This window comes from Gymnoscopelus microlampas (assembly GCF_963454915.1).
Source record: "Gymnoscopelus microlampas genome assembly, chromosome: 15".
Lineage (NCBI taxonomy): Eukaryota > Metazoa > Chordata > Actinopteri > Myctophiformes > Myctophidae > Gymnoscopelus > Gymnoscopelus microlampas.
In genome coordinates this window covers 5,858,512-5,885,780 of record NC_139952.1, presented here as the reverse complement: position 1 = coordinate 5,885,780, position 27,269 = coordinate 5,858,512, and the positions used below count along the sequence as shown (strand labels likewise).

The 27,269-nt window shown below is 41.7% G+C and overlaps 1 protein-coding gene across 1 annotated transcript; it reads right to left on the bottom strand.

Moving 5' to 3' along the window:
- Positions 1-1,221: 1,221 nt before the first annotated feature.
- LOC311062291 (terminal nucleotidyltransferase 5A-like) lies at positions 1,222-26,634 on the bottom strand. Its single transcript, XM_084081206.1, has 2 exons — positions 26,411-26,634; positions 1,222-3,721 (listed from the first exon to the last, which is right to left on the bottom strand). The coding sequence occupies exons 1-2, from the start codon at positions 26,594-26,596 to the stop codon at positions 2,681-2,683; spliced, it is 1,227 nt and encodes a 408-aa protein (XP_083937332.1). The 5' UTR covers positions 26,597-26,634; the 3' UTR covers positions 1,222-2,680.
- Positions 26,635-27,269: the final 635 nt, after the last annotated feature.

Below are 27,269 nucleotides of genomic sequence, written 5' to 3'. Positions count from 1 at the left end.
ATATAGAGCTTTGACCTTTTCCACACAAAAATAAACGTACCCTAACTTTAAAATGTTCATCTATTACACAACATACTGACCCTTCATTCTATTCAATATATCATCAACACATTGTGCTTCTGAATATGACCAGGCCTCATTAAAGTCATACACTGATTTTTCAAAACCTCTTTTTATGTTTTTCTTGGCATTTTAAGTGCTTGGTTATTTTTTTGTTTCTTTTTTTGGGGCCGGGGGGGGGGGGGGGGGGGGGGGGGGGTAATAAATGGAACCTTAACGTAGCTTAGACTACCAGTTTGGTTTGTATAGGCTTAACCTCTGCATAAGGCAGAGGTGGGCAAGCATGTCTTTAAGATGGACCGATGTAGCCTGGAAACCAGACGAATCTGCCGTTGCAAAAAAACGAATTGCCCTCGGCAGATTTGGTCTGGCACCGCTCAGTTGTGAATGGATTTCACTCCCTACGGAGTTGTGAGGGACCAATCAGGGCCCAATATGCACATATGGGGCGGGTTTATCACCAGAGGCATTCTTTTTTATTTGCCCCTTGGAAATGCAGGTTCCAAACAGAGATTCCAGACTAAAATCTACGCAGTGATATTAGTCTGGCCATGCCAATGGTCCGATGGTCTATAACCGACGGGCTTTTTTTGGACAAAAGCATCCATTCATATCCTTCTCCGTCCATTCACGCTCACACAGGTTTGCTGGTTTGAAAGTAAACGCCCAGCAAATCATGTAAGGGGAGTGATTTGACTTTTTCGACAGACTTTTTCTGAACTGAGAAAAAGAAAGAAGGAACTGGAATCTTAACCATTATGTCTAACCATACATACACATATACAATAATAGGCTCTATTCACAGCAGCCATATTATGAAGACATTCACAGGTGTTACCAATGATACTAATGAAGGCTCTGTTCAATTCTGGTCAGACAGAGTCAGGGTGCTGATATTGTGCATGTTGGCTCACTGGAAACCTTCCAAATAGCCCCTTACAGGTGTTACGGGTCCATTTGGTTCCATTTGTACACTCTCAGAGTTATGGGGGTCGTGGAAACCACTGTGCTACACGAAATGGAACAGAGCCTTCATTAGTATCATTGGTAACACCTGTGAAGGAAGGGATAATATGGCTGCTGTGAATAGAGCCTATATGTAAGCTCTCTTTGTCTCCCTTTCTCTTTCTGTCTCTCTATCCCTCTGTCTCTCTCTCATCCCTACCCTATGCCTAACCTTGACCTTCCCATCCTTAACCTTAACCATCCCCCTGGTTTTTAAGTGTTATTAGTGGAGACGTCAACTTATTACGAGTTGAGAGAGAGAACGGCACTTCCGCATTCCAGTGTGGCTGGGATTACCGGCGCCGTTGTAAAATGACGTGACTGTCATGCCAAACGTCTGACTGATGGTCAAAACTAGCCCTATAGCTGAGAGTGAGAATGTATAGAATAAGATGTACAAGCAATGGGTGGTGGTCTTCACCGTCTGGTGTTGATAGATCCCACCAACCTTGGAAAACCGTCAATCTCGTGCCAGAAATGGCCGCCCCAACTCTGGAGCGAGGCAGTGGTTCTCAAAAGTGGGCTCCGAGGACCCTCACGGATGGTTCCTTGAGCGGGTTCCAAATGGTTGCAGACCCCTTACAGGTCTGTAACCCTATAACAGAGTTATGGGGGTCCTTGAAATAAATAAAAAAAACTTTGAGAACCACTGAAGCAAGGCATCGTTTCGTCAAAATGTGCATTCTGAGCTCTGCTCTGACCCCTTGGATTAATGCTTACTTAGTAAGATTACGTTAGCATGAACAGCTAATGCTAGTCCAGTCAAATGCTTCAAAATGTCAAAATATCATTAAATTTGTTATTTTCAAAATTGGTTTCTGCCTTTTTTTCTTTTTCAAATATCCACAATTTTTAACAGCTCTGTCGTGACCACACCGTTGACTTCAGCCAGTCATTTTCAGTGGCAAACACTCGGCCTTCGTTAAGGTAAACGAAAAAAAAAACACAATGGCTCGAATAACATTTTACAGCAGTATCAATCGATATAACTTAGTGGAATGTCAGATTTGGCAAAAAAAAAAGAAAAGAGAAACGGTGGCCCTTCAAGGAAGAGGCACAACGCCACGAAAACGCCACATTGCTACAGGGAGTGAGCACTCTACTCAACTGGTTCTCAACATGTGGTGTGGGGACCACCCAGTGTCCAAATGGGTCTGTAACCCATGAGAGTCTACAAATGGAACCAAATGGGCCCGTTAGGATACTCTCAGAGTTAAATAAACACAGCTTGTTATAATTGTTTTCAGTGTAGATTGGGGTCTGAGAGATTAAAGAAGGTATCAAATGGGGGTCCGTGGCTTAATGCATATGAAACTGGATACTGAACTGAATAAAAAAATCTACACTGTAAAATCCTCAGTGTTTGTTAATTTAACCATGTAAAAATGGAACCAAATGAACCCTTATTGATCAGTTTGGTTCCACTTGTACACTCAGACCCGTATTTGTCCCATTTGGACCGCTGGCGGTCCCTGTGCCCCACGGTGAGAACCAATGCCCTACTGAACTGCTCGGCTCACATCGAAACAAAAAAAAAGCTTTAAAAACACGTCAGCGATCGTAATGAAAAAAACACAAAAAAAAAGAAAAAGACAGAACAAAACAACCCAAAAACTCAGCTACAAGGCAACCAAGTCCGGTAAGAGTTACTGCACTGCGCGGCGCCGACCCCGGGCCGCGGCGACTGCACCCGCGCCACGTAATAGTTGCTGAAGTTGACGTCGCGGACGTACGGGGCCGGCTGGTAGTAGCAGGTGACGTTGGCCAGCGCCGGGATGGCGTTCTGCTCGGCCATGGCGCGCAGCGCCAGCGCCGAGATGAGCGCGAGCGTCTGCCGCCGCTCGTGGCCCATGAGGCACACGGTGCTCTCGTCGACGACGCGCCGGAGCGTCGCCAGGCACTCGTAGCGCTTGTGCTCCATGCCGGCGAAGTGGTTCTGCAGGTAGGCCTCCAGCTTGCGGTGCTGCTCGCCGATGTCGGGGAAGTCGATGAAGAAGCGCGAGCACATGTAGCGCTGGAGCCGCTTCATGCGCGCCTCCGACGCCGGGCGGAAGCCGCGCGCCAGCAGGTGGCAGTACTTGAGCAGCCCGCCGCCGCGGATCTCCTCGGGGCTGCGCGTGGCGATGGTCTTGGTGCGCAGGTGGCCCAGCGACTCCTCGAAGTCGCCGTAGACGCTCTCGCCCGTCACCGTCGGGTGGAAGGCCTCGGACATGGCCGTCGCCGAGCAGCGGTCGAAGAGCAGCAGCGAGTCGAGCGCGATCTGGAAGGAGTCGACGCTGAACTCGAACTGCCGCCGCAGCGTGTCCACGAACTTGAGCTCCACGTTCTTGCCCGTGTTGTTGGAGAGCGAGATGAGGCTCCAGCGGTCGGTGTCGTTGCGGACCTTCACCAGCTTCTGCACGTACGCCTCCTTGAGGGCGAGCGCGGTGATGCGCTCGCGGCACACGCCCTCGGGCAGGAAGCCCACCAGGCTGTCGAGCACCACGTCCTTGACCAGGCGGAAGGTCTTGTCGTCGCTCAGGCTCAGGCCGAAGATCAGGTCCAGGTCCTTGTAGCCGAGGCCGTTGTCCTGGTGGAGCACGTGGCTGGCCGCCGAGCCGTTCAGCTTCACGTCGCGCACCGTCACGCCCCGCTCCTCCAGCCGAGCCCTGACCACCTGAAACATACAGAGAGAGAGAGAGTCATTTTTTTTTGTCATTTTAAGATTTCTTTGGCTATTAAAAAATCGTGAAAATGTGTGCAAATCTTTGAATATAGCCTATATATTTTTAAAGCAAACATTTTTAACTCCTGGGGGGTCCCTGGCACAAAACATTTTCAGATGAGGGTCCGCGGCCAAATACATATAATTCTGGGGGTCCTTGACATGAAAAAGTTAGAGCACCACTGATATAGCAACATACTGTTATATGTATAGATACACATATCTAAAACACAAAACATTGTTTGATACAGTATGTATTTGGACCCCGATCTATGAGAACTATGAATGATCTGTGTTTTCTGCTTTAGTAAGATTGTGGGGAAGGCTTCTGCTGAAAATGGGCGATCGAAAAGCTTGTAGATCTGCTATTTTATGCAAAAGCCTTCCGCACAATATGGACGCCGGGGGTTTAAGTGGTTAAAAATCAGGACGCATTGGCTGCATAATTGCATAACACCAACGTTTTTGATTGATTGAATAATTTATAAGTCAGAAATGTAAACAGCACCTGGTGCAGCAGGACATCGAGGCTGTTTCAAGTCATCCTAAAAAGTCAAAATAAATATCCGATATATCGGTCAGATGGATTTATCAGTCTGGCTCTGGTATTCACAAACATGAAGATCAGAGGAACTCGGTAGCGTGGAAAACGCAGCCAACGCTGCAGGTACAGTCAGCACAGGTAAAATGGGAGATTTCCCCTTTGATATGCTAATGCCTCCCTACTGTTGCCTCTGAAATGCTCCCGTTACACTCCTTCATTTGAACACCAGATAAAAGCACAGGGAGGGAGAGAGAGAGAGAGAGAGAGAGAGAGAGAGAGGAGGATTGGAAGTGCAACAAAGAAAACTCTCTTCTTTCATCCACTTTATCTGTAATCGCTGCAAACATCTGAAGATACTGGACTGCAGCTGTTGTTTTTACCGGCCAGCCCAGGAGCACAGGTCACGACGCGAACAAGCGCAGCGCTAATTGTCTTTGTTAGGATGTGACAAAGGGAAGTAAATAAAAAAAAAAAGTAAAGAGCGTTTATTTGCATTTATCCATTTATTGTCTACAGCTTCAAGTTCACCCCCTTTAACAATGAATAACTTTATACGTTGTGGCCGAGCTAAGCTAACAAGCTTGTAGATCTGCTATTTCCACATTTAAAAAAAATGTTTGAAAATATACATTATTGACGATTATGCAAAAAAAATATATTACAATTATCTCAAATAAATGCGATTGGACGATTATGTAATAATTTTGACAGGCCTGGAACATGTATTATGTATTTACACAGGCTCATAAAACACATGCTATTGCATCTAACAGTATACTGTAAAAAAGTATGCAGTATGTGCTAAAAGTACAACGTTTCACCCCAGCCAGCTTTATGGATCAGAATCCTACTAGAAATAATGTACTTCCAATATGGTATGTTAAAGAGGTGGATGGTTTTGCACTTTTTCTGTTTTTCATGTGTCTATGAGGTTGATAGAACTTCATTAAGCCCCCTGGTGGTGTTTTTATGATGTTTTATGTCTTCTCTGACTATTTGGAGTTTCTACCTGGAGGCTGAAACCTTGAGGGTCAAACGTGCCAATAGAAAAACAGCGCTTTAGTGACATAGTAAAAACATACCCTCCCCCTCATTATCATAACACAACAGGTGTGGGCATGAGGAGGAGGAGGGACTAGAACAGGCGGGTGGTGCGAAGGTGGTGGAGGAGGTGCTAAGGTGAGAACCAGATATACTTAATGAACTGGAGGCGTGTCCACATAAAAACATGATTTTAACAATTTCTGTACACTTTTTGAAAAAAATCTTCCTCCTAGTATAACCATAATACTTGATGATTATGTTTTGGGGGGGGGGGGGATCACAGAAAATCACGGCACCCCGTCTTTAACATTTTGCAGAGCAAAGCACTAACTAATTTGTGATTTGGCCATAGCGTGTAGTCCTCAGTGTTCATTTAACTCTTGTGCATACAGTACTCAGAGTTACAAATGGATAAATGAACAGGATTTTTACTGTACTGTATTTACACTGTGTACTATCAAGTAGGCTGCAAAGCAATTTGGAAAACTGTAATTAAATACTCCATGTCATAATTGCTCTCATAACTCTGACATTCTTTGCATAGCACATATTTCCTTCTCCAGTGTTGGGAAAGTTCACTTAAAATATGAACTAGTTCAAAGTTCAGTTCACAAATTTTAAAATGAACTAGTTCAAAGTTCAGTTCATAATTCAAAATTTTGAACTAAAGTTCATGGTTCAAAAAATGAACTAGTTCAGTTCTTTTTCGTTCTTTTTTTCAATATATATTAGTGCGATTAATCGCATATTAATCGCATATTTTTTATTGGCTCAAACTTGAATGATGAACTGAAAAGCAGTGCATTGTATTGTATATGGAGCAGGATGCATCCAAATATATTATTTATTATTATTACTATACTTCTATTATTTATCCAATTCATTATAAAACCAATGTTATTTATTTAATTGTCTTATACATTATATCCTCTCTGGTGTTCATACATAAAGCACCCTATATTTATTATGTCCAGTGGTGTAAAGTAACTAAGCACATTTATTCAAGTACTGTACTTTATTTTTAATTATTTCAAAACTTGAGTTACTAGTTACTTTGTAGATTTTACAAATACATGAATCACTTCAGCCCTATTTAAGTTTTGGCTATTGGAAAATAGCCGATCTACAAGCTCACAACAGGTCACGGTGCGACATAGTGAGCTTGTAGATCTGCTATTTTCTAAAGATTTTCATTCATCTTGGGGGCGGGCTGGGGGCTTGTCAAAGTGAGTGTATGACACTGTTAACATCAAAAGCCAGGTGCAGAAGTCCACTTTTAATGCCAAAATAAAGTCGGGTCGGACGTCCAGACTACAATATGACGGTCATTCAGAGGTTCGGGGGCCGGGGCTACCGTCCTAAAGTCGGCTGTTAGGCTACGGTGCTACACAGCCACGTTGTTGTTGTGACATGATCCCAAACTCATTTCGCCATTCCGCGGTGTTTACTTATTAATTCAGCCCAGCTTCAAGTTAATTTTGTCGGCAGTGAAGCCAAGGAAACAACACCGATACTTTGGAAGAGACACAAGTCAACTTCCAAATGCTTGTGGCCGGGAAATGATCTTCGCAGAGCGGATAAAGTGTCAGCTCTTCGCCCTGGCCGAGTTGCCGTAACTGTCTGTGCTGCTCGGACTCCGCGCTCGGCGCGCTGCGCAGATGAATGTTAGACACCGCCTTGCTTTTCTTTTTTGGGGCTGGTGGTGCGTTCAAGGCGCCTCGGAAACACAGAATAGGATGAAATACAACATGACAAACCGATGTAACCATGGAAATTTGGGACACTCTTGAACGAAGTTGAACGAAGAGAGAACGCCGTTCACAAACGCCAGAATGAACGCGTTCACGATAACGTTCATCTAGCGGATATACAGTACGTTCAGTTCACGTTCGCCCAAAATATGAACGAGTTCATGAACGATCGTTCATTGAACGCGTTCAGGCACAACACTGTCCTTCTCACCTCGGAGGATTATATTGAAGCAAGCAGACAATCTGTATGTCAACTATGATGCACTCAAATCAAGAAAAAATGTCACGGTAAAAAACGGTGAATGTTGCAGGATTTCACCTTGATCACTGATGATGCTAGAGACCAGGGCCGTGCTTTGCTGTAGGCAAGGCTCGGCAGCCGCCTGGGCCACATCACAGGCAGGGGGCCTCATGAAAAAAAAAACTTTTTTTTTTTTTTTTTTTTTTTTTAAATAATACATAGAAATAAACAGCTTTCCAATCCATTCCAGGCCTTTAAAAAACAGACAACATGGGCCCCCAAACACTCAGCCTGAGTGTTTGGGGGCCCCTCCTGAGTGACTCAGGAGGGGGCCCCATGAGATCTCCTCAAATTATTATTTAAAATATATATAAATAAACAGCTTTCCAATCCATTCCAGGCCTTTAAAAAACAGATAGCATGGGCCCCCAAACAGTCAAACTTTAAAAAGTAGGGGGCCCTGGTGAAGCAGTGTTGTCGTGGCATTTTTAAAAAATGAGGTCAGTCATGGGGCCCCCTCCTGACTGTATGTTCTCTCTTCCCTTATTGGCAAGAGAGAACATATGGTAATGTCCCTGTATGTTGCCACAACTTCCTCATTTGAAGAAGGTAGGCTCTTTGGTGCAGGGGGTTGTTAACTGGACTGATGATCCATGGGTCATGAGTTCAATTCTTGCTTGCTGCAGTTCTGTTTGGGGAGATCTCATGAGGGGGCCCCATGAGATCTCCTCAAATTATTATTTAAAATATATATAAATAAACAGCTTTCCAATCCATTCCAGGCCTTTAAAAACAGACAACATGGGCCCCCAAACTCTCAGGAGGGGGCCCCATGAGATCTCCTCAAATTATCATTTAAAATATATATAAATAAACAGCTTTCTTTCAAATCAATTTGAGGCCTTTAAAAAACAGTCAGGAGGGGGCCCCATGACTGACCCCATTTTAAAAAAATGCCACGACAACACTTCTTCACCAGGGCCCCCTACTTTTGAAAGTTTGAAACTCTCTCTAATTCAATTCAAATGAGCCTTATTGGCATGAGAGAACATATTATTGTAGTGTCGCGATAGTATTCCACAACTTCCTCTGGTGATCTAGGAAACTTCTATGGCGCAGGGGTTTGTTGGCTGGATCAATAAACCATTGATTATGAGTTCAACTCCAGCTAAAGGCGCTGCTGTTCTCAGCCACAACAGTATTATGTCTACATTAACAAAGCAAAAGGCTCCCTCAATCCAGAGTAGACTTATACTATTAGCACAAAGAAGCACCATTTGTCACACCACTCTCGAGCACTGCATTTACATTTGAATCAGCACAATCTACAGTGCATGAGTAAGTTGAGACTCTCTCTCTCTCTCTCTCTGAGGAGTGAGTGTGTGTGTGTGTGTGTGTGTGTGTGTGTGTGTGTGTGTGTGTGTGTGTGTGTGTGTGTGTGTGTGTGTGTGTGTGTGTGTGTGTGTGTGTCAATTCAAGGAGCTTTATTGGCATGATAAAACATATGTTTACATTGCCAATCGAACAACAATCTAAACAAAACAAAACAATGAATGTACATGTTAACTTTGTGGATGGTTTTAGCATGTAGCTAATTACAATGTGAAAATATTTGGTCTCTCAAGTGATCTGTATCTGAAATCTGAGAACAGCCACACATTAGCCACAGACACCACCACACATGTTGGCTTTGACATGGTAATGTGTGTTTCACTTCAAATTGAATTGTTCTACTTCAATGGTTTGTTTTAAATGTCAATAATGAAAGTAGCTATTCTTCTTCATAATAAATGTTTTTAAAAGTGCTATACTGTAGTTATAGCAGTGACTGAGACAACAGACTGAAAAACAATGCTTTATAACTGAATACCCAATGCCACCATTGGATAGAAAGAGAGTGAGACAGCAATAATATGTGATATTATTTAATTTAATAACAATTCACTATGAATATAACTTGTAATGAAGTAGTGAGATTGGAATAGAATTATCAGACAGACAGACAGATAGACATCTGTCTGTCTGTGTTGGTGTACATTTGTGAAAGTTTGAAAATCTCTTTGGCTTTAAGCTCCCTCTCTTCATACAATACTGTGGCAGCCATAGCTGAGTGGTTAGGGAGCCCGCCTGGGAAGCCAAAGCCCTGGTAGTCGCAGGTACGATTCCAGGCAAGGTCAGCAATGTGTTTATGTGTGTCCCCGAGCAAGACTACTAATTGCTCCCTGTGTGCTTCACAATATTTAAAATCCTAAATTTGGGAAATATACTTTTTAGCTCGATCTGCTATTTGCATTACTTTCTTTATTTAAATAAACATATTTTTAGTTTTAAAGTTATTTACTTTTACATTTATTTTAATTTTTTTGTCAAACATTTTTTGTCAAAACTTTTGAAATAATTAAAAACAAAAATGTAGGAAACAAAAAAATAAAGGGGTATTTTACTCACGACCCTTAAAAATTGGTCCGCGACCCACATATGGGTCCCGACCCAGGGGCCTCATACTGGGGTTTGCCTAGGGCCTCCTGATCCCTAAGCACGGCCCTGCTAGAGACCCATCCATCTGCCCTCAGATCTCTACCGGAGTGTAAATAATGTAATAAAGTAACTCAAGTAGGCCTACTGTACCTAAGTACAATTGCAAGGTACTTTTACTTTACTTGATTATTTTCATGTATTGATATGGTAGCCTACTTCTACTCCAAAACATCTCAGACGAAAATATTGCACTTTTTAACTCCACTAGAATTATTTAGCAGCTTTGGTTTCAAGTTACTTTGTAGATTTACACACACACACACACACACACACACACACACACACACACACACACACACACACACACACACACACACACACCGAGTGCCGCGCTATGAGCTTTTAGATCTGCTATTTTTGAAAAATAGTGGAAATGTATGCAAATCTTTGAATATATATATTTTTAAAGCGAACATTTTTAACTCAAATCTTTGCTTCTGGGGGGTCCCTGGAACAAAATATTTTGAGATGGGGGTCCGCGGCCAAATACTGGGGGTCCTTGACATGAAAAAGATTGAGCACCACTGATATAGAAACATACGTTTTCAGAATACTGTTGAGATTTAGGAGACATGTAGAATCGGCTTCAGGTCTTAATGGGTTAAATGTCATCGGGTCCAGACAGACAGACAGACAGACAGACAGACAGACAGACAGACAGACAGACAGACAGACAGACAGAAAGACAGAGACACAGATAGACACCTTGTGGAAAACGACAAGTCAGAGCCTGAGCTGTCTAACTTTTGTTTTTTAAAGGCTTCTCGAACTATTTCGGCTGGAGAAAGTTCAAGTCCTGTCTCCATGTTTCAAATTGTTATGTTTATTCGCGAATTAACGCCCTACTTCATCAAAGAAGTCACACAAAAGGAGTGAAAATAGCAGATCTACGAGCTCACGTCGCAACACCTTGTGAGCTTCTAGATCGGCTATTTTCCCTACTTGACAAATAATAATAATAATAATAATAATAATAATAATAATGAAAGGAATGGTTTTGGACGTTTTCCACCCGACAGCAACGATATTTATGTGACGCGTTGTGAGCTTGTAGATCGGCTATTTTCAAACATTTTAGTACTTTTACTTTTGGTACTTTAAGTACATTTTGATACCAATACTTTTGTACTTTTACTCAAGTACATTTTTAATTCCGGACTTTTACTTGTAACAGAGTATTTCTATATTGCAGTATTGATACTTTTACTTAAGTAAAATATCTGACTACTTTTTCCACCACTGCAGAAAAGACAAGACAGACAGACAGACAGACAGACAGACAGACAGACAGACAGACAGACAGACATATACACAGACACACAGACACACAGACAGACAGACAGGGACTGGCACGACAGCTGCAGGCCCCTCCGTTGAACTTTTCAACTCCTCTTCCAGCCCAGACGGAGAACATCTTCTCCTGTCTAAACAGCCTGGCAAACACAATGCAGCGCACACACACACTGCACTTCTGTGATAGGTCACTATCAGTGGTTCTCAAACTCAAACTTTTTCGTGCCAAGGACCCCCAAATAGACACTTATTAGACCGCGGACCCCTATTTGAAAAGATATGCCAGGGACCCCCATAATAGAAGATTTTTACGGCTCTCTAGCAGTGATTTTCAACCATTTTAATTACAAGGACCCCCAGTTTGACATGCATTAGGGCTACGGACCCCCATTTAATGGCATGTATGTCTCTGGGACCCCAATTCATATTGTAAAATCAATGTTAATTTAACTCTGAGAGTGTGCAAATGGAACCAAATGGACCCGTTAGGGTCCATTTGGTTCCATTTGTACACTCTCAGAGTTACAGACCCATAAGGGTCCATTTGGTCCCTGTCCATCATTTAGCTGGGGACCCCCTGGGGGTCCTCGGACCCCACTTTGAGAACCAATGACTTATATTATACATATAATATAATATGATACAAATGCAATTGTGTGATATGCAATTATATCTGTCATGATCAAGACATTTTACTTGACGATGAATTTCCAGAAAACTCATTTCTGACAATTCAACTCATTCAGAATGTGTTTAAACATTGTGGAAATGGCAGATCTGCATGCTCACAGATCCACAAGATAAAAACGTGTCACATCACAATGTGTTGTGAGCTTGTAGATCTGCTATTTCCACAATAGTTTTTTTTTAAATGTTTGAAAGTTGCCATTTTTTCAACAAGGACACAATTATGACATTTATGCAGAATGAATGAATGTGATTATCTCAAATAATTGCGATCAGGATATTATGTTATAATTGTGTGACAGGCCTAGAGTCTGAACAGCCTGGCAAAAAAAAAAAACAACTAAAAACCCACAGACACTGCACTACTGTGAGACATTGTCGTCAAAACAAACACAACACAACACAGATGAACTTAAATGGCTTTAGTGACTAAAGTTTTCAAATAAGTGCAGTTGGAGTAAGAAGCGCAACATGTGCCTCTGAGATGTAGTGGAGTAGAAGTTGTACTTGAGTAAATGTACTTAAGATTACTTTCCAAAGGCCAGTTCCTCCTCAAGCCATCCAAAACACAGCTGCAGCTAATCAGACAACTACAGACTAGATTGTGAGACAGACATGCAGCTTGCAGCTTTCCTCCTCTTGTTCCAACTGGACTGAATTGACTTGAAAACTTTAGTTACAAGTTACTTTGACAGATTTAAATTGTTATTACGAAACATACATCAACCACTTAGCCTTTGTATAACATAGGGCTGAAGTGGTTAATGTATGTTTTATAATGTAATAATTTATATCTGCAAAGTAGCTAGTAACTAAAGTTTTCAAATAATTGTAGAGGAGTAAAAGTACAATATTTTCCTCAGAGATGTAGTGGAGTAAAAGTAAAAGTATTGAAAATTGGAAACACTTCAGCTAAAGTAAAAGTACCTCAAAATGTGACTTAAGTACAGCATTTAAGATGTGCTTAGTTACTTTACACCACTGCTATACAAGTAGTAGCAACAGCTGTAGTGAGAACTATGACAGCAATAACAGTAACAGCAGGTACGTTGCCGAGCCATTGTCAACACCAGACTGTCTGGTCCGTTTGCCACTTTTCTGTTCTGTTCATTATTTTTTACAAGACCCTCGCACCATGTCACAGGAAGTGTCCCCACGCCAACAGGAAGTGTTTCCCTCAAACAGCCGCTGGTGCGTCACGAGGGAACGCTGGTAATTGGGTGACGGGTGGGCTGTGGGCGCGTAGCCGTGCTTCCGAATGGACACCCCCCACCTCCGAGCACATTATGGCGTGTTGTTAAAACGCTAAACGCAACCAAATGTTGTCCAGGCAGAAGAAGCTCAAAACATGTCGAACTGCCACAGGGGAATCCCTTCACATAAAGCCTACCTTCAAAGACCAGTTTCCGTCACGTGTGATGTGACAATAAACTGTGTGAAGTCAAAGTTTCAAAGGTTCAGCACATGCTCATACATGTGCCGTATAGGCAGTGTAGAAGACTCTGCCAGACTGGAATAGCAATGTTCAACATATAGAATAACAACAAGGTATAATACATGCAGTAACAAAGTACATTTACTTTGTACTCTAGTCAAGTAAATGTTTGAAGTATTGTGTACTTTGGTGGAGTTTTTTTTTTTTTTTTTTTTTTATAAAATTATATCTGTGGAACCCCAATCTACAGTTAATGTAACTCTGAGTGACAGACCCCGTAAGGGTCCGTTTGGACCTCCCGGTGGCCCCCGGACCCCATGTTGACAACCAGTGTCTTAGGTTAGCAGGGGTCTTCAACGTTTTTCAGGCCAAGGACCCCCTTAGCTGAGAGAGAGATGAAGCAGGGACCCCCCACTATATATTGTATTACATTGTGTTGCAGATGCAACTTTTTCATAGACTGGCTTCCCAGCGCTGTCATCAGTGTCGTGTGAATTAATGATTTTGTTTTTTCGTTTGCAGTGGTGTAAAGTAACTAAGTACATTTACTCAAGTACTGTACTTAAGTAAAATGTTTAGGTACTTTTACTTTACCGGAGCATTTCCAATTGTCTATACTTTTACTTCTACTCCACTACATCTCAGAGGCAAATATTGTACTTTTACTCCACTACAATTATTTGAACACTTCCGGACTTTTACTCTGTAACAGAGTACTTCTACATCACAGTATTGATACTTTTACTTACGTTTCCACCATCATTTGTTTACACAATTTAACCACTTTAAACACTCGTAAAACGTAGTCAAACTTGACCTCCGGCTCTAATCAGGCCTCTACACCAAATCTCATCGCCGAAAATAGCAGATCTACAAGCTCAAAACGTGTTTACCTATAGGGGTCCCCGACCCCCTGTTTGAGACCCCTGTTCTTAGGTTATTTCATCCTCGCCCACCATCTGTTGTGGCTTTGCAGTGCAGTCGGTGTGGGTAAAGTTACCACCCTTTTAACCCATTAAGACCTGGAACGCATCTGTGTCACTTTAAGTTTCTTTGGCTATTCAACAATAGCAGATATACAAGCTCATAGCGCGGCACTCGTGCCGCGCTATGAGCTTGTAGATCTGCTATTTTTGAAAAAGCAATTTTTTTCCAAAAAAAATGTTTTAGATTTAGATATTTTTTTAAGAATCGACTCGGGTCTTAATGGGTTAATTCAAAGTGCATGGGAAACCCCCCCAACAAAAACAGATAAACCTCCTTTGTAGGGAAATGGGAATCCCGGCCTGTCCACGCCGCAGCGCCAAAGAGGATCCCCTTTGAAAAGACGACGTTTATACACATCCTGACCTTTTAAGGTTTAACATTTGAACCTTTTTATCTGTTCTTTTCTTTTTAAACGGGAGTGTCCCTTTTCATTGTGTCTTTAAGCTCGTCTGTTTCCACTATAGGCCTTTTATATGCGCCGGACAAAGGTTGAGGGGCCTTTTCTGAAAACAAAGCGCGGGTTTAAAATGAAGCGCACAAACGTTGTGTAACCTGGACGTTAATTGCGTCCTGCCCTGAGGGCTCCCCACCCACCCATTTCTGTTCCTCCTTACGCAAACGGCTTAAAGGAGCACTTCACCCATTTTCAACCTTATCTTCACATAATTGGTCCTCACCAATTCAATGCTCATTACAAGACGGCACCATTTCTGTCTACTCACCCTGTGTCTCAGAGGAGGGCTGTGGACAGTGCAGAAACCTGCCTACCAGTGACATCATCGGTAGGCAGGTTTGGTCTTTTTTTTTCCTGTTATGCTATGATTTATTAATACAAGAACAACGGCTTCTGTTATAGCATGCTGACTTTCCAGGAATAGAAAGCCAGCAGTTTTTATTAGCTTGGATTCCCCATCGATGATGTCACTGGTAGGCGGGTTTTCTGAACTCTCCACAGCCCACCAATGAGACACAGAGTGAGTAGACAGAAATGGTGCCATCTTATAATGAGCATTAGTGAGGACCAATTATATGAAGATATGGTTGAAAATGGGTGACGTGGTCAGTAAGAGTAGCAGTATCACAAAAATGCGTTGACACAAGTAAAAGGCCTGTGTTCAAAAAGTACCAAAAGTAGGGAGACTGGGGACAAAAGTAACAGGGGGCAAATAGTAAATGAACATATTTCACTAAATGTCACTACATTTCAAAGTAAAAATACATTTAAATAAAAAATAGACATACATTTGAAAAAACTAATTTGAAAAATAAAATAATTTGAATAAAAATACAAAATAATTGTAATTATGTACTGTATATAAAACATTTGTAAGTAAAAATGTTAAATTATAAAAAATACATATGCTTATATTTGAGATAAAGTGTGTTAATATGACTTATTTTTACAGTGTTACAATTGCCCCCAACCACTGTTACAATTGCCCCCGGCACGGGGGCAATTGTAACACTCTGACTTATTGCATTAAAAGTAATATTTTAGTCTTGTCCTTACTAGTGAAAGCATGGTATTAGTAATTAGGGCACATATATATGTATCTTAAAACAAAAGATGACTAGTATATTTCAAGTATTCTGTAAATTGTGAAGGAAAATGTAAAAAGTGTTACTTTTGTCCCCGGTCTCTTGAACTGTATATTTTCAGTTTCTATATTTTTTCGCGGAGCTGTTTTTTATTGCACTGTTGTTTTGTCTGGTTGTTGTGAGTGTTGAACGTTTAATGGAGCACAATGGAAATAAAGCCTCTGGGCTTTTTGTGTCTCATCCATTTGGCGTCTTTTTAACTCGTACCACCTTTGAAAGTTGTCAATAAAATATGAAATCAATCAAAACCCCCAAGCCAATATTATGAGGTCAGCGCACGTTACAGCACTGCTCAAATATGTGCTGTTTTTTTTCCGTAAATTAATGCCCTACTTCATCATACGAGAGTGTCACACAAAAGTAGTGAAAAGAGCAGATCTACAAGCTCACAACGTGCCACAATGAGATGCGCTGTGAGCTTGTAGATCGGCTATTTTCACTATTTTAACCCATTTAGACCTGGGATGCATCTGTCTCATTTTTAGCTTTGAGCTAAAAAGCATTATTTTGCACTTTGGCTATTCAAAAATAGCAGATATACAAGCTCGAGCACGAGCTTGTAGATCTGCTATTTTTGAAAAATCGTGAAAATGTGTGCAAATCTTTGAATGTATATATTTTTAAACCAAAATTTTTAACTCAAATCTTTGCTTCTGGGACCCCCTGGAACAAAGTATTTTGAGACGGGGGTCCGCGGCCAAATACATATCATTTTGGGGGTACTTGACATGAAAAAGGTTTGAGCACCACTGATATAGAAACATTACGTTTTTCAGAATACTGTTGGGATTTAGGAGACATGTAGAATCGGCTTCAGGTCTTAATGGGTTAAAATAATAATAAAAAATTAACGGTTTTGGACATACAAGCTTTCCACCCGACAGCGACAAAGATCTTTAAGTATTCAGTCCATTCAAAACAAACAAAACCAAACAGAACCCTGGTTTGAATTAAAATCGACGTAATTGTTTGGCTGTGAGTCATAGATATTGACATTGCCGAGTACATCCTTCAGAGTAATCTCCATGGATTAGATGGTCATTAAAAAGGAATTTGGTGACATTGTGAAAGCATGTCGTGTGTAGACATCCTTTAAAGTTTACATGATCGCCTGGCTGACTCTGCTCATTCGTAACCAGCTGGTGATAGTAACTAAGTACATTTACTTGACTACTGTACTTAAGTACATTTTTAGAGTATTTGTTTTCTTTGCAATCATTTATTGTACTTTTTTTTAAAGCAATGCATTGATATTAAAAGGAAAATGTACTTTGTAATTTGTACTTTCGAATACTCGATTATTTAATTCAGCTGTTAATTTAGTTATTATTTATTGATTTATTTATTTATTACATTTTTTGGGTGAATGAAATGTCATTTTGTCCAATATGTATGGTAGAGTATTTTGTTAATACAGTATATAACTTATACAATTGGGGGTGGTTGTATTTGGTCTGTCCTGTCCTGTGGTACACATACAAGAAAGGTAGCATGCGGAGGTGGCCTACAATGATGCCCTGAGGATACTACTTAAGGTCCCTCGATGGCATAGTGCCAGTCACTTAAATGAAATGAAGGTTATGATGATGACTTGTTTGTAACATGTGGAATCCACACATGTCTTAAGACACTCTATGTTTGGATTCATGTCTCGCCTGGATGAGTGCCGGAACATTATTATTGAGGGCCTAGTCCATCCTGGGAAGAGCTGTCTCCGCTACTCGTCCAGGCTGCGGAAAGACTGCAGAGTCAGCCATGTATGATGTTATGTTTTATTCTATTTATCATTTCATCTTTTTTTTTTTAATAATGTCTTGTTATTTACTTATTGTGTGATATTTGTATGTACTCTATGGACCCCCTGTGTGTCTGGAATAAAGTTTGAATTGAAATTGAATTGGTCTCCCTGCTCTTCTATGATCCTGTGGGATAGGCTCTATGCACAGCAGCCATATTATCACTTCCTTCACAGGTGTTACCAATGATACTAATGAAGGCTCTGTTCCATTTAGTGTAGCACAATGGTTCAGATATTTCAATTTCCACGACCCCCACAACTCTGAGAGTGTACAAATGGAACCAAATGTTACACACCCATAAGGGGCCATTTGGAAACCCCTTAAGGAACCATGAGGGTCCCTGGACACAAATTTAGACCCACTGGTGTAGCAGTGTTTCCAGTGAGCCAACATGCACAATATCAGCACCCTGCCTCTGTTTGACCAGAATGGAACAGAGCCTTCATTAGTATCATTGGTGACACCTGTGAATGTCTTCACAATATGGCTGCTGTGCATAGAGCCTATTGTCACGTCAAAATCAAATTTCTCCCCAGATCAAGCAGGCAAGCTCTGTATTAGCCTAGTGGTAAACATTTCAGCACTTGAGCAGGAGTGGCCGTCCGGATTCAAATCCAGGGGTAGAACAGGAAAGGTAAGAAAAACAAACAAAACAAGACGGCTGCGTTGAGAATAGATAAATGCGTAAAAGGAATGGAATGGAAGGGTGGAATCAGCATGCGTTAATGAGCCAGACTAAACTGAATGAACCCAGAGCGCTTATCTCCTGGGCCCAGGCTAGAGGTTTGTAAAGTGTCATCACATTACTGCAGTCCCAACAATGGCGCTGCCTCAGGGCTCCGTTTACAGTCCTGGCACGCAACCAGTGAGTGGAAACAAGTACTCAAATGCTTTACTTAAGTAAAAAAAGTATCAATACTGCAATGTAGAAAGACTCTGTTACGAGTAAAAAGTCCGGGATTCAAAATGTACTTACAAAGGTATATTGCTATCAAAATGTACTTAAAGTACCAAAAGTAGAAAGTATGGTCATTATGCAGAATGTCCCATTTCCTAAGTTTTATAAAATGTATAAAAATCTGTTGAAAATAGCAGATCTACAAGCTCACAATGCGTCGCATCACGACGCATTGTAAGCATGTCGATCGGCTATTTTCAAATGGCCGAAATGTATATAGGGTTAATGTAATGTTGCGTAATAATAACCAAAATCTACAAAGTAACTAAAGTTTTCCAATAATTGTAGTGGAGTAAAAGTACGATATTTGCCTCTGAGATGTAGCGGGGTAGACGTAAAAGTACTGAAAACTGGTATACTCCAGTAAAGTAAAAAAAAAACGCCGCGCTCCCAAAGCCATAGGCCCACCGCTGTGCCATCCAGCACAAGCCGTGACCCCCAAAAATATTCAAATTTGAACTGGTGGAAAAATAGCAGATCTACAAGCTCGTAGCGTGGCACTGAGCTTGCAGATCTGCTATTTTTGAAAAATCGAGAAAATGTGTTCAAATTAATATATTTATATTCTTTTAAAGCAAACATTTTTAACTCAAATCCTTGCGCCTGGGGGGTCCCTGGAACAACATATTTTGAGATGGCGGTCCGCGGCCAAATACATATCATTTTGGGGGTCCTTGACATGAAAAAGTTTGAGCACCACTGATCTAGAAACATACGTTTTTCAGAATACTGTTGGGATGTATAGACATTTGTAGAATCGGCTTCAGGTCTTAATGGGTTAAGCAACTAATCGTCTGGGGAGCCCCAACAAAATTTGGAGACCCTCCTTTGGGTCCCCCTGGTCCGGAGCCACAGGTTGACAACCACTGGTCTGGCAGAGCTAAGCCCTGCTTCCAGTAAACTCACACAATGGTGAAACCAGAAACACAGAAAACACACACACTCTAGTGTAGACACAACACACACACACACACACACACACACACACACACACACACACACACACACACACACACACACACACACACACACACACACACACACACACACACACACACACACACACACATATCCGTTGATATTAATATACTTGTGAGGATATAAAAAGATTACAGGGCAGCATTGAAACAAGCCCAACGAAAGCTGAAAAATAGCCCAAAAAAAGGCGATCTCCAAGTTCACACTTGGGTAGTCTGGGAGGCTTCGGCTCAAAGCCTGGACAGCAGGGGCGCGGCCACTGCGTTCTGATTCAAATCAATAGCCAATGAAGAATAGGGGGCGGGATCCACATGCAGTGGGTGTTGCATGTAAATAGGAGCGACGGGAAGCAATTTCTCCTTGAGAAATTGCAGCCGCCATTGTTGTGTACTGCTGGTTGCCTCTCGTCGGACTGTTTAGACGAGTTGCACAGCTCTCAGACCGGTAAGAGGCGTGTCCGCTCAGATTCTGAGCGTAAGTTACATCCCGCCCACAAATACAGGGGTTTTGGCACAGAAGTTTCCTCGCCCCTCCCGTTTGTATGCGAGAGCTGGCGAAAACTTCTGGGAACTCAGATTAACACTTGGGTGACACTGGCTCGCAACTAAGAACATATACTGTACATCCGGCATACCTGTAACTCTAATCCTGAACCCTAAAGCTAACCTCAAGTCCAGTGGTGTAAAGTAACGAAGTACATTTACTCAAGTACTGTCCTTAACTCATTCAGTGCCACAATCCGTCAAATCCATCACGTGGCCTGACACCGCGTGCGCCACAATCCGTCAAATCCGTCATAAAAAAAAAATCAAAATAAAAGTTTTTTTTGGAAAAACATGTTCAGAACCCAAGATATGATGATTTGAAGATTTGCTTCTCCATCCACTCCTTGTTTAACCTATAACTTAAAAAGGCTGTATCTCGCTTCCTAAGCACTTTTTTTTTTACAATGAATTTTGGCTGTGGCACTCAGAGCCAAAATTCCAAAAATAAGCATGGCATTGAATGAGTTAAGTACAATGTTGAGGTGTTTTTACTTTTTTTTACTATTGGAGTAATTCCAGTTTTCAGTACTTTTACTTCTACTCCACTACATCTCAGAGGCAAATAGGCCTACTGCACTTTTACTCCACTACAATTATTTGAAAACCTTAGTTTCTAGTTACTTTGTAGATTTAGATTATCATTACAAAACATACATAAACCACTTCAGCCCTATATACTTTTCGGCCATTTGAAAATAGCAGATCTACAAGCTCACAATGCGTTGCGATGTGACACAATTGTGAGCTTGTAGATCTGCTATTTTCAACAAAGAAAATATTTTTTTAAACTTGTGAAATTGGACATTCTGCATAATGACAAGGCCTGCTTTTACTGTTGGTACTTTTGCTAGTAACAGAGCATTTCTACATTGCAATATAGATACTTTTACTTAAGTAAAACATTTGATTACTTTTCCCCAAACCCCTGAAACTGAATATTTTCCTAATTGTAAACCTAACTCTAATAATCTTTCTTAACCACAAAACACACACACGCACACGCGCGCACGCGCACACACGCACGCACACACACACACACACACACACACACACACACACACACACACACACACACACACACACACACACACACACACACACACACACACACACACACACACACACACACGCGGTAGTGTAGACACAACAGCTTTGCTCTCCGGATGCAGGTGTCATGGCTATAGCATGAGTTGGAACAAGATCAACGACAAGAGGGAGCTGTGTCCAACACAAACACACCGGGCTCCTCCATACCTCCTCTTTGAACCCCCCCCCGGTGATAACTTAAAGGAGCATTTCAACCAAATTTCATAATCGGTCCTCACTAATGCTCATTATACATGTAATATGGTATTATTTTGAGGAGGGCTGTGGACAGTTTTTTTTTGTACTAATGCGAGAACAACGTCTTATTATAACATGCTAACTTTCCAGGAGTAGAAATCCTGCAGTTTCTATTAGCTTGGATTCCCTGTCGGTGATGTCACTGGTAGGCAGGTTTCCGAACTGTCCACAGCCCACTAATGACACACAGAGTGAGTAGATAGAAAGTATACTCAAATTATGGCAATGATCATGACATCTATCTACATTTGGAAAATCTCCCAGCTTCCGACGCCACACTGACGCCACACTGACGCCACACTGACGCCACACTGATTTCATTGTTTCGGGATGAACACAACAACAACAACAACATATCACATGTCACCACAACCCAAGCTACAACGTGCGCGATGAATTTACGGATGGTGTAGGCTACTTTTCATTGCTCACTACACATTTGCCTCCTCGGAGCATAATTAATTTCCTGCAACACAACTCACCACGTTACCGACCACACCAGACGGGGAAACACTTTAGCACCGTTTACCGTGAGCCCACCCGAGCGGCGACGGCGACGGCCACAGCCGAGGCAAAACGAAGCGGCAGCCATTGAAATATCTCCATCTCGACAACAACAACAGACGCGAGCCATTCGCTTCAACCCCCACTCTGGCTTTCACTTTTGGAATTGAATGGAATCTAATAGCTATCTATCCTCATCACAGTATATAGTATTTACAGCCACTGCATGGGTTTTTGTATTTCTCAGGCACTATGGGCATCACGTCGTCAAGCGCTCTGTCTGTCTGTCTGTCTGTCTGTCTGTCTGTCTGTCTGTCTGTCTGTCTGTCTGTCTGTCTGTCTGTCTGTCTGTCTGTCTGTCTGTCTGTCTGTCTGTCTGTCTGCCTGCCTGCCTGCCTGTCTGTCTGTCTGTCTGTCTGTCTGTCTGTCTGTACTGCAGAGCAGACAGACACACAAACATTGGCGGGGGCGGGGGGGGGGGGGGGGGGACGGAACAGAGGCAGCAGTGAGACCCTCTCCTCTCCTATTCCCTGTAGGGCCCGGTTTGAGCCATACCACAAGCTCTCCTCTCCTCTCCTCTCCTCTCCTCTCCTCTCCCCACTGGTCTCAGCCATACCACAAGCAGATGTTATTTAAATGTTAACCTTTAAAACAAACACCCCCATTCAAAGGGAGGCAGGGGGGCCCTCCAGAAGGAAAGGACTCCCTCTCTGCGCCTTAATGGAAAGAAAGTGTTTGGGGCCCTCTGTTTTCCAATGGGACGGTGCGAGGAGAGGAAGTCGTCGTGTCGGGTGGAAACCTCTTATGTCCAAAAACTGTCATTTTTTGATGTTACATTTTAAAATAGTGACAATAGCTGAATAGGCTCTATTCACAGCAGCCATATTATGAAGACATTCACAGGTGTTACCAATGATACTAATGAAGGCTCTGTTCCATTCTGGTCAAACAGAGTCAGGGTGCTGATATTGTGCATGTTGGCCCCTTACAGGTGTGTCACTCTGAGAATGTACAAATGGAACCAAATGGACCAGTAAGAGTCCATTTGGTTCCATTTGTACACTCTCAGAGTTATGGGGGTCGTGGAAACCACTGTGCTAGACTAGATGGAACAGAGCCTTCATTAGTGTCATTGGTAACACCTGTGAAGGAAGTGATAATATGGCTGCTGTGCATAGAGCCTATTGCGACACGTTGAGAGCTTGTAGGAGAGCTATTTTCACTACTTTTGTGTGACACTCTTTTATAATGAGGTAGGGCATTACATTTACGGAAAGAAACTAAAACAAAAAAGTGGAAATATGGAGATATGAGGTTTCTGCCCGACGGCGACGATAGTAATGTATCAGCTACACTTCCAGAACACGGAGGGTTAATGTAGAACCTCTTTGAAAAATGACACGGCAGGGCGTGCTATGCTAATTAGCGGAACTAATTATTAACCTGCAATATTAACAGACAAGGTTACAGGCAAAAAGGTTACACATGATGCAACTACATATTTCTAAAAAATGTTACATACTAGGCTAATCTTACTATAAATGTAAGAAACCTCTCTGTCATTCTGTTTAATACACATTTTTCTCCACAGTGGGTTGACCAAGGGATCTGAAGCTTTTCTGCAAAGGTTTTCCTCAGAATACGGATGCTGGGGTTAAAGTGGTCAATAAATAAGCATCAACAAACTGCTTGTCATGAGTAATGTTGGTGTAATTAAGAGCTCTGATAGGGAATATAATGTTTTATTTACGCAGATTAACAAGAAAACGATAAAACCGTCAGTGTGGTGCGAGTGGGAAGGACTAAGCTCTAAACATTGACAGGCATTCTCTGTGGTGGGAGGAGCCATAGAGAAGAGGGGGTTGATAGCATAGCCATATGGCTCTGGCTGATAAGAGTACATTAGAAATGGGGGCACCAAATATTAATGTCATGAGATATTTCATTGGACTAGGTAGCCTACAAGGGTGCTGGTTGACGTAATCCCAAAAAAATCGAAATGTTTCTTTTGGTTGTTGTTGAACAATGTGAAATGCCAGCTAACTAAAAATAGGTTAGAGAAGCACAAGAAATAAGGGATAAAAAAAAAGTAGCCTATATGTAAACATTGCATTATTTGCACTATTGTCTGTCTGTCTGTCTGTCTGTCTGTCTGTCTGTCTGTCTGTCTGTCTGTCTGTCTGTACGACCTACCTACCTACCTGCCTGCCTGCCTGCATGCCTGCCTGCCTGCCTGCCTGTCTGTCTGTCTGTCTGTCTGTCTGTCTGTCTGTCTGTCTGTCTGTCTGTCTGTCTGTCTGTCTGTCTGTCTGCCTGCCTGCCCGCCTGTCTAAATGTGTAGGCTGACATTTCATTATGTAAAACATGGTATTCATGGCCAGCGGTATAGCCTACATGTTAAACGTATGGTTCAGTCATATATATTGTGACAGCAGTGGGTCAGATGCGGTCGGTAGCAGAAAGCATTTAGTGACAGAGTGGAAAAGTGTCGTCAGTGTGTTTAGATCAGTGGTTCCCAAATGATTAGCTCCAGACCACAAAGAGAAATTTGAACATGCAGATAGCCTACTTCTTAAAAAATAAGAGAATCTCTCTAATTTAAGGCATTTCTTAGATTTTCTTTCATTGATTTATGACATTCTATTGTGAAATGTTTGAATTTGCATTTAATTATTAAGTATTGAGAATTTTTGGAGGATTTTTGTTTTAGAACGTTTTAAAATAATAATAATTAAAAACTAAACGTGGGAAACCAAAACTAATTCACTGGCACCATGGATGTGTGTTTTAGATGAATCTAACATGGTTAAATTGGAGTTTGAAGTTATAATGGGTTTGTATAGGAAGGGGGCGTGTCTGATAAAAATGAATATCAGATATCTAAATACTGAATCAAGCAACTTAAAAACTGTCCGGGGTGCTCACAGAGTAGACGATAAAATTACCCAATTTTTTTTTTAAAGTGAAATATGCCTTTAAGTACAGTACTTGAGTACATGTACTTAGTTACTTTCCACCTCTGGTATTTGGCCGCAGACCCCCACCTGAAAATACTATTGTATAGGGACCCCCATACCAGATTTGTGTTGTTAAAATGTGCATGATTTTTTGGGAAAATAGCAGATCTACAAGCTCACAACGTGTCGCAATGCGACACGTTGTGAGCTTGTAGATCTGCTATGTTCAAATAGCCGATGTATATAGGGTTTAAGTAGCTTAGCCATATTAAGTCATTTTGCTGTGGGACCCCCTGGAACCCCCCCAAAGACCCCTGGGGTTCCCCGGGCCAGTACTTCTCAGCTATAATCACTCTGTCACGAATGACACAATATTATGCTTTTGAAAAACAGCAACAATCGTGTCACTTTCTTGATTAAAACCAGCTAGTGGTGGTAAAAGTACTCAAATCTTGTACTTCAGTAAAGTATCAATATTGCAATGTTGAAATACTCTGCTACAAGTAAAAGTCCGGAATTCAGCATCTACTTGAGTAAAAGTACAAAAGTATTGGCATCAAAATGTACTTGAAAAAAAGTACCAAAAGTTGAAGTTAAAAGAATCTTTTGAAAATAGCCGATCTACAATCTCACAATGCGTTGCAATGCGACGCATTGTGAGCTTGTACAAGAGTAAAAGAATCAAGCAATGTAGAAGTACTCTGTTACAGGGTAAAAGTAAAAGCACTACAATGTTTGAAAATAGCAGATCTACATAAAGCTCACAAGGTGTCGCGATGCATGCAGTGTGAGCTTGTAGATCTGCTATTTTCAAATAGCCTAGGTATAAAATAGGGCTAAAGTGGTAATGTATGTTGTATAATGTCATCATTCATATCTGCAAAGTAAATCAAGTTTTCAAATAATTGTAGTGGAGTAGAAGTATAGCCTACAATATTTGCCTCTGAGATGCTGTGGAGTAGGTTAAAGGTAAAAATATAGACACCTGGAAATACTCCAGTAAAGTAAAAGTACCTACAAATCGTACTTATAAGCACAGTACTTCAGTAGGCTACTTAGTTAGTTTATGACAGGGATCTTCAACAGGGGGTCCGGGACCCCTAGGGGGTCCTCTGGGGTCCGCCAAATCTTTGTGTGATATGATGTTTCTTTTTTTTTTACCTTAACCACTTGAACCCTATACTGTAGCATCCCTTTTTCTGAGGACTTTAGCCAAAAATAGCAGATCTAGGCATTGTGAGCTTGTAGATCGGCTATTTTTGGCAAAGAGTTATAGGTGTAGAGGGGGAAAAAGAGCAGCAAAAAAAAAAATGAAAAACAATTTTATACAATATAGAGGGGGGTCCCTGCTTCATCTCTCTCTCAGCCAGGGGGTCCTTGGCCTGAAAAAAGACCCCTGACTTAAGTTAGTTTATGATGACGATCATCACATCTCACCTGCACGATCTGCCTGGGCTGCACGGACAGCGTGGGGAAGTTCCCGCGGCCGTGGATGGGGACGCTCTCCCCGAGGATCGCGTCCAGCCGCCGGACCTGGTCCCAGGACAGCACGCAGAACCTCCTCCGATCATCATCCTCCGGCGGACCCCCACCGCCGGACCCCCCAGCAACACCGGAGGACATGACGTATAATAACAGAAAATGTGATCTCCAAATGATGATGTTCTTATAATATATTTGTATGGTTCTTTTTCTCTATAGATGCTGAAACTTATATATAGGAATCCACCGGTATAGGGAAACGTGTAGTTCTGTATAGTCTTGCTGCTCCAAGAAGTGATCAAAACAACAAATTGATCTCCAAATGATATTTATCGTCTTTTTTTTGTCTTGATATAGCCTATGGACCTATAGGCTATAGCAGTCCATCAGCCTAGTTCTGAATCTATTTTGGTAGGCTATGCAGTGACAGTCGCTCCTTTTTTTTGTAGCCTAGAACTTGTCAGAACTTCTTATTACTAAGACGAATTGATCTCCAAATTATTCTTTTCTAACGTGTCTTTCCTTGTTTTTAATTCTTCTTCCAATCCACCGATACAGTAGCCTATATATAGGCTGTAGTTCTGGAGAAGTGTTTAATTGTACCGTCGCTTCCTCGCCTTGTAAAGAACTCTTCAGAACGTGTATAGGAACTCTCCAGAACTTGTAGGAACTCTTAAGAACTCTCCAGAAATGTCTAAGAACTCTCCAGAATTGTATAAGAACTCTCCACAACTCTCCAGAACTTATAGGAACTCTTCAGAACTTTCTCCTACAATAAGCCATAAGTCATGGATGATGAGAGGTGGTGAAGGTG

What these genes read in the sequence shown, in the direction of transcription:
- LOC311062291 (XM_084081206.1), bottom strand. Translation starts at nt 26,596, where the DNA reads ATGTCCTCCGGTGTTGCTGGGGGGTCCGGCGGTGGGGGTCCGCCGGAG. An exon ending in AGCCCAGGCAGATCGTGCAG is followed by an intron (nt 3,722 to 26,410) that starts GTGAGATGTGAT and finishes TGTATGTTTCAG; the next exon opens with GTGGTCAGGGCTCGGCTGGA.